The following is a 16,875-nucleotide window of genomic DNA, read 5'->3' on the forward strand; positions in this document are numbered from 1 at the left end:
TTTGCATAACATAGTTTGTCTACTCAGACTTCACCTTGGTACATTTGGAGAAGATTCATTGATGTGTGTGGTTTAGCATTCACTTTCTCGTAATGTCTTTTGTATTTGGGAATTTATGTTATATTATTATTGTGAAGCATTTGGGACCTGTTCTTGTTGAAGTCTGTTGGGAGAACTCCAGTTCATTCCACTGGAATTGTAGTATGCAGAATACTTGTGGGGGTAAAGGAAGAAGCTATGCAAAATAAAGTTATGTCACTTCTGACAATTCATAAGCTGAAAAACACTAATACCTACAAAATGGAAATGGAGAGCATCTTGCCACAAGAGAAATGCTTTGTTTATCCTTATAACCTATTCATATGAGGAAATGCATTCACAAACATCAGTTCTTCTGTGTCTAGAATACCTTCCAGAAAGTTACAAGATGTTCTTGTGAAATTATTTACCCAGGAACGTCAGCTTTCTGGTTGTAGTGTTTCAACCCATCCTTGGAAAGTCTGGTACCGTGTGGTCTCTAAAAAAGTGTGAGTGAAATAGTGTTTCATTCATGGAAGGCAGAAACAGATTATCCAAAGGGTTGCATTCACTCTCTACCAGTTTGATGACAATGTGATGCAAAAGGAGTGATGTCCCACCCAAGCCTAGACAAGACATTACAAAAATATGGGCTGCGGTCAGCTCCCCAGAGAACAACTTCAAAAATGGAGTCTTCACCCTAGGAATGTTCAAAATCCAGAGCTGGATCTGAATTCTACAGCATCAGGCCATCTCTACTAAAAAGTGGCCTCACTGTATGATCTCCTGAATCTCAAGGACTTTGCACCATTTTCCAAGCAACATGTGTTCTGCAAACAGCTTGGCAGGTAGGACATCCCCCTTTGTGCAGATCTGGTGCACAGTTGATGTCTTTTGGACCTACTAGTTCTCCAACACCTATGATAGGAGAGGAGGTGCTCAGTTGTTTCACAAAATGAGTTGCCATTTGCTGCCAAGCCGTTCCATATCACTGCTTGCCCCTCCTGCTGTGTCACTCAGGGAGCATATTAAAGGCGTAAGTATGTAATCTGGTAATTTTTCCAGATTGTTGGACTGATTCTGATGCCTTTGATACAAGCTGAACTCCACTGATCTCATTGGCATTGTCTTTGATTTGTACCAGTGCACTTGGTGGCAGAATCAGGCCCTGAGAGGTGAAATCTTTGAAGCTTGCTGTGCTGAGCTAGGTTCTTTATTCATATCTAGTGGTACCAACGGGGCTCTGATCTGAGAACAGTGATTTAAGTGAATAGTTGTTCTTCCCAAAGATGGCTCCAATTCAAAGATTTCCAAAGTGTCCCTGGATGCTATAAGCAGCCTTCCCCACAGAGAGAGGAGCAGGGTGCCTTGTATTCACATGCCTCTTAGTCTTACTCAGCTGCAACAGCCTCTCCATAGTTGAGCCTGCTCAGTAGGCATACTAGCTCACTGGTGAGTGTATCCCGAGGCTGGTGTAATGGCCTCCCATGAGGCCAACCCTACTAGCTGGTTGGATTGAAAGGAGCCATACTCTCTGGGAGTCTCCCAAGTCAATGGTTTCAGGGGCTCTTAGGAGACCAACTATGCCTGGTCATTCAATGAGGTTGTGGTGTACAAGGGAGCCCTGGCGCAATGTGACACTAAAAGGGAGAAGTGGTTTTAGCACGTGAGGGCAGAGACTCAAGTTCCTTCATACGGCAGCCTCTGAGCCACCTGTTTGGTTTCTTCAGCGCCGTTTGCTTTTTATGCTATGATCTATGATTGTGACATTTTCTTCTGCTTGCATTGGAGCAAATTGCTTTCTACTCCATAACAGTGACTGGCCCATTTACTGCATCATTGCAAAAATCTTAATAGATCCAGGAGTCTAATATTTGTGAAGGAAAACAGTGCGTTCCTGGTGGTATCTGCAGAAAGTGACATTTAGTGCAGAGGGGAGAGAAATCTTGTGAGTTAGGATTGTGAAGAATGGAGCCTAAAAGGCTCTAAAATGATGCATCGATTGGCCTCCTCTCATGTTTGATGTGGGTTGGTATGTTAATTTTAATTGGCATTGTATAGGAAAATTAGGCCATCTGTTATGAACTGACAGCTAAAAAGGGGCAGCAGACTCTAAGAGTCTGCCCATCGGGGTATTTCTACCATTGATGGATAGAAGTTTCTTCTCTGATATGCAAAATGCTGTTGTGAAAGAGATGGCAGTGGGAAGCATTTGTGTAGTGAGAGAGGTAAAAATTGTGACAATCCTGCCTGCTCCTATACAACAGCTCTCCAGCCTGGTTCCTCAGAGCAGCATTGGCTGGGCTTGTATCTTCAGTACCGGAAAGTGTTTTGGGGCTATTTCCCCCCTTAAACTACACTTTCTACCCAATTTTACTTGGCACAGGAGCGAAACCATGGAAGACAGACCAGTGCACATACAAAGACATGACGGTACCGCAGAAGCTGCTGCACTGAGGCCATTTACTTTCATTTTCTTAAGTGCTTCAGACAAGTGGCTCGGGAGCAGGAAAAAGTCCCTAGCACTCTGCCTATTCTAGCAGACTGACTCAGCAGTTCAGCATCAGATCACAAGATGCCAGGGCTAGTGTCTCAGTTTCTGTCTTTGTGTTGGTTCCTGTTTCGGGGGCTTCTCATGTTTCCCATCGCCCTTCCTTTCCCAGAGGAGTTTTAGCTCTCCTTTAGGTCCACTCTCCTTTCTCTTGCTTTGGGCCCTAATATTTCCCTGCCTGTAACAAGTAACTGCAATGAAAACCAATAGTAGTAGTAGTAGTAGTCATGGTAGTGTCCAAGCATCAACAAAGCAAGGGCACTTACCAAGCTAGGTACTGTGTCCACATGGAGTAGGGAAAGCAGACAGTGCGGGAGAAGGTGTAACAGTGTAATGGTGGTAGACAACTTGAATGTCTCTTTTCTTTGAGGGTGAGGAAGAGAATGAATTGGAGATCAGAAAAATGGAGAAAGGAGCCAATGACTGAAAGAGCCAGGTGAGGGGGACAGGACAAGGGGCAGGTGCAAAATGAAGCAGAGGCGAGGAGATTGAGAGGGAAGAACAAATTACCAACTAGCACAAGACAGATAGATAGTGTCCCAAGTGTAGACAGTTGTCTTAATGGCCAAAGTCCTTGTTTTAGTGGCTTTTCCTACAAGCTGGCATCTTTGACTGGCTATTGTGTATAGTATTTCCCCTAAGCCACATGGTGCGGGGATGAGGAGATGGTAGGCAGTGGCAATGCAGAGTGTGGGAAGTCTCCATGCACTCTTCTGGTCTTTGGGGTGGTCCAGCAGGTGCGGGTAGACCCAAGAGGGCTCCGTTTCACCCTGCACCATCGCTGCTCTCACACAGCTGTGGTGGGAGGGAGACTCCCTTTTAAGCACAGACTCCCTCGCCAAGCCCACAGCCCCATCACCATGTGTGAGGTGTAAGAAAGGAAAAACGGGAAGAGGAGGAGAGGAAAAGAATGGTCTGAGGGAAAAGCATAGCTGTGAGAAAGGGAGTGAGAACAAGCCCTTGGTACTAAGAACAACTCATTTGCTGCGCTGCAGCCAAGATATAATGGGGAAGTGAGCTGTGTGGGAGACTTATGGCTCAGGCTTCATCTGTTGTTGACAATGGTGCAGGGAGCAGAGCTTCCTGGACGTCAGTCTCTTGCTGTGCTTCCTGACCATGGGACCGACTGCTAAAGTGTCCCAGCCCAGGATGACTGCTGCTTGTACATCCCCCTGTGCTGCTGCAAACCAGCTGCTCTCAACAGCCACCAAACCCAGAAGCTCCCACCCAGCTGTGTGCCCTCTGCCTGGGAACTCAACACCCCTGGCCCAGGAAGTTGGCGATTTATTTTTTGTCCCATCCGCTACAAGAAGCAAAGCCAGTGCTGCCAAACAGTAGTCCAACAGCCGTGTGCCTTTCCTCCCCAAGTTTAACCCTGTTATACAGCGGGCAGGCCTAGAAGCACTGCAGGCAATTCAAGCTCTGAGCTGGGCCTCTGATGCCTGCTGTTCCCAGCAGGGTGAAGTCATCTGGGATTTCTGCTTCCTGAAGCTAACAGCACCACTCCTAACGGAAGAAACATCCCACCCACATAGCCTGGCCTTTGGCCAAATGTGATGATTCCTTCAGCACCTGCTGCTCAGTATCTAACTTTCCATTCCCAGGCAGACCAATCAAAACAGTTGCTGTCCTCCATTTAGCCACATGCTCTCAAAATACACAACTCCGCAAAATAACTTACAAATTATTAGACTGTTTCACAACATTAAAAAAAATAGTGAATATAAAATGATTGCTTCCTCCGACACCTCTATGCTGCAAACATATATCCTGTTCTGAAATACGACACCTATACATCTATCTATCTCAGTAGTTTTAACTGTTTTAGTCTCAAGGCACCCCTTGGAAAATGCCAGCTCTTAGTTTTTCATTTAGTTTTTGACTACAGAAAAATAATAGAGCAATTCTTCTGTTGAAGAGAATGTAGAAAGACCACAGCAGGTCAGAATGTTTCTGACGCTGTGGATTCCTACTTGAAATCTCTGGGTTTATCGTGTGAATCAAGTTTGCACACCTCATAGCTCTAACACTGTATGGTTTCCTGTGGCACCACTGAAAGGATCTCAAGACACACCAGAGTACCATGGCACCTGGTTGAAAAATCATTGATTGAGCTCATACCCATCACTGCAGCCACTGGTCTGACGAGACAGATACTTTTCAGAAGTAACAGTATCCAGGTTGTAGCCCTATTGGCCTAAAGGCAAAAGGAATCAGAACTCATGGTAGAGGTGATATCTTTTATTAGACCAACTAGATTTTTGTAAAATAAATAAATATAGATATTTATTTATTTATTTATTTATTTGCAAGCTTTTGAGAGAAAAGATTTTCTCCTGTGCCTGAAGAAGCATGCTTGTGCCTGAAAGCTTTTTTTTTTTGGTTTGTTTTTTGTTTTTTGGGGTTTTTTTGCAAAAATCTAGTTGGGCTAATAAAATATATCACCTCTACCACAAGTTCTTATTTCAGAATTAAAGGCATTTCTAAAGTGATGCAAACAATAAAAATCAAACCTCCCCGTTTCATTTTTGCGGTATGAATGGGCTGGACTTACTTTGCAGTAAGGGTGAATCATTCTGATGTGAGGATTGCTCAGTACAAAAATATCCCCAACCACTACTGCCTCTGGGCTTTTGTCTACTGGGTGATAAATACCATCATCTTGCTCTGTTGTCTAGTTCAGCTGCTGAACTGAGGAAAGCATAAGTGACTTACTTCCTTAGTTGAGGCTATGAGGGCTTCTGACCTTTGGGGGTTTGCTCCTGGAGTCACCATTGAGGAATGATGTGAAGTCCCATTTTTGTTCTTGAAGCCCAAGGGATTGCTCTGGCTTCATGCAGGTGCCACAGAGGGCAGAACTGTAGTAGGCCTCAAGCATATGTGTCAGGGTAGATAAAGGATGCAAGGGACCTTCCCACTCCTATTTGTCAGGTATAGACAAGGTCAAAGGCAGCAGTGATGTGTAATATGTTTGCAACACAAAGCTCAGGTGATCAGTGCTACTAAATTCTTCCCCTGAGCAACTGGGGCATGAAATAACAATGGAGATAGAAGATGAAGAACAATAAGACCACTGCTTAAGATCAAGGAGACAAATTCAAATCTGCCACAGACTTCCTAGTAAAATTGGGCAAATTACTTAAGCCTTGAGCCACAAAGGATCATAAGTACTCCACCCCCGAGCATCTTTGCACACAACTTCTAGGTGCTTGGCTCTCTGGAGCCAATAGCCTAATTCAGGTGCCCCTAAGCTGGCTACACACTGCTGGTTAGCCCACATCCACCACCTGTCTATATTCAAACCTTTACGCTTGCCCCCTGACCGCAGTCCAACATGACCTAGGAAGCTCTGCTGAACTTCAGCACTTGAGATCATCTGTGCCCCATTATCTGCTCCTCCCAGCAGTGTGACTGGGATGCACACTAGTGCTGTAGGCTGGGAGCACAGGAAGTCTGCTAAAAGCAATCCCCTCAATTCTCTGTTCCCCTCTGCTACCCCTTCCACAGCCCACTTCTTGTCTCTACTGTCCATAATTAGGGCCAAGCTGAGAAGGAGCGACAAGTCCATTTGCAGAGTGCTTCCTAGAAGGGCTGTACTTGAGGAACCTGATAATGAAGGTGTAAGGTTTTGATGTGGGATGTAACATAAGATACTGTTGCTTGGATTGATTGGGGATGGTGACCCTTAGCATCAGCCCTAAAATTATTTCTGGAGACAATGAATGAAGGCTCCAAAGCCAGGATGATGAATGGAGAATTACCTAGCTGCCCAGCTGGTTCTGCTAAAGGGGTTTGTCTCGTATCCCACTGCTCTCTGAGGCTTAGGTGCCTATTTATCACTACCACGGGTCATTCCACCCAATTAAGTGTCATGGCTCTGAAATCTTTGCCCTCTGTTTGGGAAAATTGGAGCAGTCGGTCCTTTCTTTTGGGGAAGAGTCAGCAGTGCTCCACCCTGTGGGTATAACACTTACAGGATATGGACTTTCGTCTTCAATCCTTTCCTCTGCCTGACGGGATTCTAATCCCCGTTCTCCAGGTGAGTCCCCTGTTCATCCCCCTACAGGCTAGCCTGGTAGGGGCAATCTCCACCCTTCCTACACAGGACACTTGGGTCAGTAGAGAATAATTTGAGAGTCCCTTAGACCAGGCTAAAGCAGTCAGCTGGGATGGGGGAGATTTGGGTTCTGACCCTTACTCCAAAGACTGTTTATATAATAGCATTAAATGGTTAAAATACAAAAAATGTTCTGGGAGTGGGACCTGGAACCCAGGACTCTTCCTTCCCCATTGTATTTGTATTAATTTTTTTTTTTTAGCCCCTTCTCTTGTAAAAGGCCTCTTCTCTTTTAATAGATACAATGTATTGTACAGTGATGCAAATATTGTTCCACATGACCCCAGCTAAAACCAGTTTGCTCAGGGGACATACTCTGACCAAACAAGGAACAATGGTTTCAAGTTGTAGCAAGGGAAGTTTAGGTTAGATATTAGGAAAAAAATTTCTCATTAGGAGGGTAATAAAACACTGAAACGGGTTACTCAGAGAGGTTGTGGAATTGCCATCCTTGGAGGTTTTTAACACCTGGCTAGACAACGCCCTGGGTGGGATGATCTAGTTGGGGATGGTCTTGCTTTGAGCAAGGTGTTGGGCTAGATGAGCTCCTGAGGTCCCTCCTAACCCTCATTTTCTATGATTCTATGTTTGTAGTAATTGCATAAGGCATAAATACAGCCAAGAAAAGTCGCTGTTGGGTGTTTTATAAGATTTTATCTGCTCAGTTGACAGTAATTTTTTTCTATGGTATCTTAGGAGTTCATCAGTGGGTTTCTATTTGCATAGCATATGAGCCATTTTCTGAATGATGTATTGTCAAAACAGGACACAGTAATTGGTTTCACTTGTCATCTTGTCAGAGCTGGGTCCTGTTTACAGTCCAAAGGATATAATAGTGTATAAAAACAAAGGCCCTACTTTATTTTTGACCGAGTTAAAGCTCTGTGGTTTAACGTATTCAACAACCACTGCTCAGAGATGTAACTAGAAATGTTGGCACCCTTGGCAGGGATGCCTGAGAGAAGAGGGAGGGAGTGCTGAGAGCCAGAGGTGGGGAGTGCGGATCCCTGAATTTACTGTTGCTGGCTTTGCAGGGCGTGCTGCTGCTGAGGCACAGATTGCAATTACTGAGGTCAGCAATTTCTGGGGGCTGCCATTTTGGTGCTTCCTCTAAATTGGTGTCAGAGGCCTGTGCCCTGCTTGCCCCCCATTCCCCCTACACCCCAGTTACACTACTGCCACTGACAGATACACAACTGAACAACACCTCTAGGTTACAGAAAACACAGGCAAACAACAATATACTTCCCCACAGTCCAGCGCGGGTGTTGAGGCAGAGCAGTTACAACGTCCCCACTACCCACCAGAAGGTATGAGTGTGAGCCTCCCTCTAACTCCCAGTGAAGGCTGCCTGGCTTTACAGATGGTACCTGCTCACTTGTGCTGGGGAGCCAGAGGAGTGGCAGGATGAGATGCCAGGCACATCATTCCCTTGTGTGGTGGTGGCTAGAGACACTGGCATGCCTTATCCACAGTGGGCTGATGGGCTGTCCACACCCTTTTGACCTTTTCAGGCATACTATAACTATTCCTGCTTTAGGTTCCTTGTCTCACTAGCTCCAACAGAGATAATCATTATAATAGTGTTTCTTTCCAGTCAGCTAAAAAAAATCACTTTGTTGAAGTCATTTGGGAGAGCCCATGCATGAGTTCAGCTGGTATCAACCATGGCACATGCCTAAGTGTATGACTCTGTCAGTCTGGTTTTCACATGAGCAGTCGGGGCTGAACGTGACTGCTGTGCACGTGTCGGTCTGCCAGGTATCTATGGTTCTCTGCCTAATGAGACAAGACATTGGGCTGAGCAGGTCCTGCTGCCTGTGTTTGTTTCTGTCTGCCCCGTCTCTCCCTTTGTCAGGTTTGACTGTTATGGGTACAGCAGACTCCCATGCTCCTTTGATGGAAATGTCTGTAGCTTGTTGTTGGGTTTTTTTCTCTCTCTCTCGGGGAGGAAATTGGTCCTTATTTTGTAGCTCTTGACATAATGCTGGAAAATCTGTTGTCTGTTGGAGTGAAACCTGTCCGAAGCAACTGGTTGCTTAGCAGGTGTGCTGTTTCAAAGCAAGATGGCACAGAACTGTATCCAGTGTGGTGGGGATTGATTTTTTGGATGACCTTTCAAGACAGAATTTTGGTCTGGTATTGCAAATTGCTTCCTGTCGAGGCAGTGTTGTAGTCAGAGCACTTCTCTGATACTCCTGGCTGGCATTAGGCCAGTAGTAAGGCACTCCATTGTGGCCTTCTCTGGATCAGAGTAGTGCTGCTACTGGGCTCAAAGACTCTAGCATGGGGAGGGGGTGCAAAATACAGCCTGTGAGCCAGATCTGGCCCACCAAGGGATTCTGTCTGGCCTGCAGCAGGGCCCTCAGTCCTGCCCAGCCCAGCCCAGCCATGAGGGTCAGCCCAGGCCATGGCATGTGCCCAGGTGTGCATCAGGGCTGGGGCAGCATGGTGGCTGGACTCTATTTCCCAGCAGCCCTGGCAGCAGTGGTGGCTTCTTCTGGCTGCCACTGTCAGACCCAGCCCCACTGCCCAGGCACCTCAGCCCATCTTCTCTGCACCCGCTGCCAGGGATGGGACCCATGTGGGCAGGGCATTCAGCCAGGTGGCTGGGATGGGGCCATGAGCTAGCGGGAAGCGGTGCCTGGGAGTGAGATGGGCTGGGGGATCTTGGGGTGGTGACAACATGGGGCCAGAGCCAGGGCAGAGTTATGATCTGCTGTCTGCATGCCCCTGGGTTGGGCATAAGTTCTGCAGGCAGGGGCATGCAGGGAACGGATTGTGGCTCTGCCCCAGCCCTGGCCCTGACCCCATCCCCATGCTATCGCCACCTCAAGATCCTGTCCTGGGACACGGCTCTCCCCCTGTGGCCCCAGTGCATTCACATACCAGAATACATTGCCTATGTGGCTCCGGGATTGTGAGGTGGTAACAGTGGGGGGCTGGGGCCAGGGCAAAGTCCCGGTTCTGTGGCAGGGATATGTGGGAGCACATTGTGGCTCTGCCCCACAGTAGGCTGGCCCCATGTTGTCACCACCCTGCAATACCAGGGTCTCCATGAAGACCACCCAGGACCCACATGGGCAGGTGGATGCTCTGGTGCTGTGGGCAGTCAGGGAGCTGTGTTGAAGCTGGGTCCAGGATCCTGGGGCAGTAACGGTGCAGGGACCATGCTGGGGCATAGCCACATTCTGCTCCCTGCGTGCCCCTGCCTGCAGAGCTCATGCCTGTCGCAGGGGCATGTGGGCAGCAGATTGTGACTTTCCTGGGCTCTGGTCCTGGCCCTGGCCCCAACCCCACACTGTCAGTGCCCAGTGACCCTGCCTCATGATCCTGGCCTCCCTTGCCTATCCTCTCACTCCTAAACACTGCTCCCTGCCTGCCCGTGGCCCCATCCCATATAGGGAGTTTATGTGAGTTGTTGGCGGGGGGGGGGGGGGAGGGAGAGGGGGGTGCTGATCCGGCTCTCAACAATTCAGCAAAACTCCCTATATGGCTACGGGCCCAAATAATTGCGCTCCCCTCCTGTAGTGCTTACTCACTGGCAGGTAACCATGCCCACACAGAGACCCTGGCCTGCCAGAACCAGCAGCTTTTGAGGAGGGGGAATCCTTTTAAGTGCCTCCTTCCACTCAAGCACTAGTTCTGGTCCCCTTACCACATCAGCTCCAGACCCAGGACATAAATGAGAGACGAGCTGATTACCCAGGGCCCTTCTTAGTATGTGAACATACCTGGAGTCAGGATTTGGGGGAGGGCGGGGGGGAACCCATTTGGTATTCCTTTGTTATTAAAGTACCCGGGGGGCCTCACTGCACCCTCATGATGAACAACCTGATTTAGCCATCTCCATCCTGTTTGTGACCCCTTTCACACTTTGGCAGGAGCCCAAACCTGAGCTTCCTCCCAGCTGCCTCATACCTGTGTATGTGTTTCTGTCCCCAGTACAAATCTATGTCACAGTGTTAATTGTAGGATGGTTGTATTTCTTATTCTGACAACTCTCAGCTATGGAAGATTATTAGACAGACAGATCCTTTTGGTTGTAATGTACAACTGCTTACCATCCAAGCTAAAGACAATTTACCCCTTAACATGCATGGTAGGGCATCTGACACCTAGCCGAGCAGTTTTGATTCAATCCAGCCAAGAGTGGGGGTGACACACTAACCAGTTTTAAAACTGGTTTCTCCTTTGGAATTCAGATAATTCTTTAAGCTTATAGCTTATGGGCAAGGGATCAGAAATAAAATCCAATATATTTGCAAATCTACTGAAACGTATTACATAACATGAAGCATACCCTTCATTTCCTAGTAAGAGGGATGTTTGCACCTGATTGCTCATTCAAATGGTTCAGAAAATAGAATTACAACAACACAATGTTTTTTGCGTTATAAATACATCAAATTTATTAGCCTTGCAAGAAGTTGGTAGACATAATATCTGAGAGTCAGACAATAAGACATCTTGCTAACTCACAGCATGACTTGAGAAAAATCAATCTCATGTGGATGCAGTTGTAGGACACAACATCAGCAAAAATAACACAAGGACTCCGTGTAGGGAATATATAGATCTCATACAGAGATTACTTATTTGAACTAATTGTCCTGAGCTCACTGTAAACCATATAACAACTAAACCGTCAGCAAGTAAACATGGCAGCATTTCATGAGAAATAACCCGTCATTACAAAGTTAAGTAAGAAATAAGTGCGTTCTCCTAGCTGACAAATTCCCATAACATATCCAAAATCAGTTCCCATAGCTTTATACACTTTTCCTCCTCTTTAATACCTGAAGGTATTGATAGAGACCATTTGAAAGATTGTTCGGTATGTCATGTAACTATATGCTAAATACAATCTCAGAGTATTTGACCTATTAATTCTAATGCTAAATTTCTTGAAATTCCCAGTCGGGCATAACAATTGTGGACTTTGCTGGAGTTTTACCAAAGACTGAACCCCTTAATGTGAATCTAGAGCTTCAACGGCAGTTTTTCTTTTGAATTCAGTTATTCTGAAAGCTAAAAACTAGCCTACCAGGAATTAAAGCTTTAGGATCTAAAAAAATGCTATTAGATGAGTAAATTGGATCACTGGAGAGTTGAGTTGGCCCTGATGTACTAGACTAGAAAGAGTTTGTAATGGAAAACTTCACAAAAACAAACTTTCATGAACAATCATGGGTCAAACTCATCAGTGATTTAGAGAGGAGTTACTTGCATGTGAGAGCCAAGGCAGCCTGAGCTAGATGTGAGTAGTGAATTCCCGGATCTGGCAATCAAAGGATGCACAGCACAAGTGTCATTCGCATCAGAAGCTGAGCAGAATAGGGGAAGCAAGACAGTGAATTCTAGTTCCTTTTCTTCGTACTGCTCCCTTCAGCCAAGAGCAGACACTTTGACATCTCTGAATGTCAAATCCAGGCAGTCTCCAATATTTTGTGCATTATGAGCATTTTCCAAATATCCTATATGAATGTATTTTGGATCATAACATTTAAACAGAAAAGAAAAGTTACTTCCTAATTTCCAAAAGTGCAAAACAAAACATTCCACTGAGGTGAACATAGTAAAGTTTTGGGTTTTTTTTCAGACAAGCACCTTAGTAATACAGTCCCATGTCTGAGGAAAAAATGACAGCCCCTCCATCACTAAAGAAGAGAAATGAGGGTGCTAGTGAATAAAAGCTGAGTTTTTCCTTCTACTTTATCTTCAATCAAAGCTGCTTAGAAGCCCAAACCGGCTACTGTGTAACTCCTATATCATTATCATTCATTTGCATAGACAATTTCTCTTAGAGGTAGTTTTTTTCTTTGGGAAAAAAGTTATTTTCCAGAAAAAATTATTGTTTTGGTTTCAACTTTCTTTCCAAGTTGAGAGTAAACATATATATTTTAAATAAATAATACAATCACAGCTTATTCTGCTCAAGTATCCCTCCTGTGAAGGAATCCTTCCACCAAACATACATCCATAATCTCATTTTTACTAATACACACTTAAACATTCACTTTCTTATTCAGTGATACACTAAATATAAGGTGCCTATTTACTGTCTGAGCAAAGCATGTCATTGTGCTCTGAAGCATGTACTATCTTGGACCTATTTTAACGCATTCTTTACAGAATGATTTAAACAGCCCTCTTCTGCACGGCCAGGCAAAAAATCATGCTGTTAAAATTCACAGAACACTCATTCCATAGCCGTGGGGATGTACCTCGAACATGCACACCAACCGTACAGCAGACTATGATAACAGCAACAATAATAATAACAGAATTACAAATTTAGTCATTCAAGCAATATATTATAACAAGTAACAATTCAGTGGGAACGTATACGTACTTCAGCCAAAAAAAAAAGAAACAGTCCCAACACCAGATTTGTGCACAAATTTTACTTGTTAGAAAATGGGTAGTCAAGAGCCGAGGAACTGGTTCTTCACTGTACAGCCCAGTCTGATGAATAGAAGTCACTAGCGTCCTGCTTCTTGCTTGAGGTGACACAAGCTCAGCAACAGACCATGGCTGCAGGATACAGCGTAGCCAGCAGCAACACAAGAAATCAGGAAACACTGATGAAAACACAAGCGTGTCTTGGCCATTTCCAGGCACCGCTCGCTTCAGTAACGGCAACTGTAATATGCGATTTTTTTTTTTTTCCTTTCCCCCCATATTGGCCACTGCTTCTGCAGAGCTCTCCGGAGAAGTCAGCGGCCTTTCCGCAGGCAGCAACAAACAATACACAGAGCTTAATCTCCCTGGTCTCATTGAAGTTTCTTCTTCCAGCTTTCTAAAGACGAATTCTTCCAAATCTTTGGGTTTCTTCCTGCTGCTTCTCCTTGCCATCATCCTGGGCAGCTTTCACGTTCCAGGGCGGAAAAGTTTTGCAATGAGACTCAAAATCTTCTGGTGCAGGTGCCATTGGTCTCCTATCCGGCGCAGCTGCAGCGCGCACTCTCTCACTGCTTCCCGCTCTGTAAAATAGACGACCAAATGTCATGAGCAGTGACTCCCACGCCCGTCCTCGTGCCAGTGCTCCTCACTCTTTCTAGACCCAAAGCACCCCTCCCTCGGGGGCACAAGCCACCCTCAGAAAACACTGGCTTAGTTTCCCCTCGGGTTTTTGACTAGAGGAGAAGAACAAGAGCCCCCCCCCCAAGGCCAGAGCCGCCTTAACCCAGTGAAGCCCTGCCACCCCAGAGCGGTCCCTGCTGCACCAGGCGGCCTGAGCTGCCGTCCTGAAGCCCCGCGTCCTCGCCTCGCCCCGCCGCGCGGTCCCCGGGTCCCGGGCGCTCGGTACCTGAGGGCTGCGGCGCAGCCTTGCGGCAGGTGCGGCCGGGCATCATGGCTAGGCGCGGGGCGCGGGGCTCGCGTGTCGCTGTCTCTGCCGCTCTGGCCCGTGGCGCGGCGCGCGCAGCGATAAGAGGCGGCGGCGGCGGCGGGGATTCCCGGCAGTGAGGTAGGGAAAGCGCCGGCGCCGCCGCCCAATCCGCGCTGCCGCCCCCGGGGGGAGCCCGGGCAAGCCCGGTCCTGCCCCGGGACCGCCCGCCCGCCCGCACCTGTGTGTGTGTGTGTGTGTGTGTGTGGGGGGGGGGGGTGTACAGTGCACGCGTGTGTGTATGCAGGGGGTGTGTACACTGTGTGTTCATGTGCGAGGGGTGCGTATGTGTGTGTGTACACTGCGTGTGTGTACAGGGGGTGTACACCATGTGTTTCCGTGCGAGGGGTGTGTACATGTGTGTATACACTGTGCATGCATGTGTGTACAGGGGGTGTATACTGCGCTTACATTTGTGCGTGTGCACAGGGGGTGTGTACACTGTTCATGTGCGAGGGGTGTGTATGTATGTGTGTACACTGCGTGTGTGTACAGGGGGTGTACACCGTGTATTTCCATGCCAGGGGTGTGTACATGTGTGTATACACTGTGTGTGCATGTGTGTACAGGGGCGCGCACACAGGGGGTGTGTACACTATTCATGTGCGAGGGCCCTGTACACGTGTGCAAGTGCGAGGGGTGTGTACACTGTGTGTATGCAGGGAGTGTGTACACTGTGTACATGTGTGAATGTGTGCGGGTGTATACACGTGTGTATATGTGTGCGTGCATGCAGGAGGTGTGTACTCATGTGCATGGGGCAGTGTACACGTGTGAACGCATGTGCAGGGGGGTGTACACTGGGGCTGTGTGTTTGTGTGGTTTAGGGGGCGTGAGTTCGGTGGGTGGGTGTCTGTGCACAGTGGCACAGACAGACCCAGGCAGGGTTGTTGTCTTTCCTTGGGCCTTGACCAGAGAGCAGCTGGAGGGCGAGGGCCATCCACGCAGGCCCTGGCGCGGCCGCCTGCCCCTTCCTTCTCTGCCTCAGTGCTGAGTCTGCAGAGCGGTGCCCGGCCGCGGGGCAGGAGGGGTGCATGTCTGGATGCTCGCTCAGTTCTCTGCCTCCCTGAAAAGACTGCAAGGGAGGGCACTTACAGTGGCAGAGCGGTGCCACAGAGGCCTGAGCCGTGGTGAAGAGACAGCACCAGTTTATTTCACAGGAGACCGAGTCTGGGGCTCATGTTCCACCCCCTCCGTTGCTACTGCTTTACCGTGAAGCCTCTGGGGGCTGCTGTCCAGCTCCGCCCTGAGCTGCAGCATTTCCCCAGCGTTCCTCACTTCTCCCTTTGTCCACCTGCACACGTGATTTTCCCTGTTGTTTGGACAGGGCCTAAGCCAAGGTTACCCAGAGAGGTGGTGGACTTTCCATCCTTGGAGGTTTTTAACACACGGTGAGGCAAAGCCTTGGCTGGGATGATCTATTTGGGGACAGTCCTGCTTTGAGCAGGGGGTTGAACTAGATGTGACCTCCTGAGGTCCCTTCCAACCCTCATTTTCTGCGATCCTAAGAGAGATTAAGGCATTGTGCAAGACCAGGGAGGAGGGGCCATTTGGCTTGCCTTGTGGAGTTACATACAGTAGTTGTTGTTATACATTACTATTATTTTGATTAGAAATTAGGGACCAAATCCATTCCTAGTGAAACTCCATCTTCCTGCCCCCTTCATCAGGGAGAAGGGATGGACTTTGCACTATGCCATGAGCCTCTACTGGGCTCTGTCCAAACCTCAGGAGAAGCTGGTTCTGTAGATGGGAAAGTATAAAAGTGGCTGAAGCTGGACAGCTGGGGAAACTTCATTCAGCCCAGACAGATTTCACCTAGTCTTTAATTCAGGGGTGGGCAAAATGTGGCCCAGGGCCCAGATGAGGCCTGCCAGGCCATTCTATCTGGCCCACGGGGCCCCTAAAAAATTTAGAAAATTAATATTAATCTGCCCTGGGCTGCCTGTCATGCGGCCCTTGATGGCTTGCTGAAACTCAGTAAGCGGCCCTCTGCCCAAAACAATTGCCCACCCCTGCTTTAATTAGTAGGTGAAATCTTTCATTCAGGGTCTGAGTTGTAGTAACGGAGTGAATTTTGTAACTAAAACATGTTGAGTACTAAGAGCCATATTTGGCTCAGTGGCCACTTACTCTGTAGCTAGGTAGTCTAGTGCCCTGGCAGAAATTGTTAACTAGAAGGATGGAGGAGGGGGGGCAATGTTTAAGTCTGTTCAGTAGCTTATTGTGCCCTACAGCCTGATTGCTAGTGCTGGGTAAGAGTGTGGGGAGGAATTGGATGAGTCGGTCTGAGCATTTTCACATTTGCATATATATGCTATTATGGCAAGACTTGTATCAGACGGTGGAGATACAGAAAATCCACATTATTTATTTTTGAGATAGCAGTGAGGTTGCTGCTGTCCAACTCCAACAACCACTACCACAGATAGTTTACACCCCGTGGGCCTGATCCCAATACCAGGTCTAGATGGTTGGAACTGCATCTGCAGAGAGGCCCAGTTCATCAGCGATCTGTACAGGCACAGATTCAGCTTTCTTGGATTGTGCTGGGCAAAAAAAACCCCCAAAACAAAGCAAACAGCACACATTTCTCATCATCAGCTGAGTTTTTTCCAATTCTAGCCCCAACAGAACTTTTGTAGAAAACTGACACTCCAGATTTGCATCCAGGGAAATGTGCAGATCTCACCCGAAATATATTCTGTCTTGTATTCCTTAGCGGTAAGCACAACCTGTGATTTCAGGATTCTGTTCCTTTTTTAATCATTTTGATGTTTTGAAATTAGGGTATGATGA

The 16,875-nt window shown here is 47.4% G+C and overlaps 1 protein-coding gene across 1 annotated transcript; it reads right to left on the reverse strand.

Annotated features, from left to right (window-relative positions):
• Positions 1 to 11,077: 11,077 nt before the first annotated feature.
• PMAIP1 (phorbol-12-myristate-13-acetate-induced protein 1) lies at positions 11,078 to 14,151 on the reverse strand. Its single transcript, XM_059725253.1, has 2 exons — positions 13,999 to 14,151; positions 11,078 to 13,672 (listed from the first exon to the last, which is right to left on the reverse strand). Exons 1-2 carry the CDS (start codon positions 14,042 to 14,044, stop codon positions 13,560 to 13,562), a joined length of 159 nt encoding a protein of 52 aa, XP_059581236.1. The 5' UTR covers positions 14,045 to 14,151; the 3' UTR covers positions 11,078 to 13,559.
• Between the last annotated feature and the right edge of the window lie 2,724 nt (positions 14,152 to 16,875).

Source organism: Alligator mississippiensis, chromosome 3 (genome assembly GCF_030867095.1).
Source record: "Alligator mississippiensis isolate rAllMis1 chromosome 3, rAllMis1, whole genome shotgun sequence".
Taxonomy (NCBI): Eukaryota; Metazoa; Chordata; order Crocodylia; family Alligatoridae; genus Alligator; species Alligator mississippiensis.

Bases quoted from the DNA above. Each gene is read 5' to 3' on its own strand.
- PMAIP1 (XM_059725253.1), bottom strand. From the start codon at position 14,044: ATGATGCCCGGCCGCACCTGCCGCAAGGCTGCGCCGCAGCCCTCAG. The intron at 13,673-13,998 runs GTACCGAGCGCC...TCTATTTTACAG, and splicing joins GGCTGCGCCGCAGCCCTCAG to AGCGGGAAGCAGTGAGAGAG.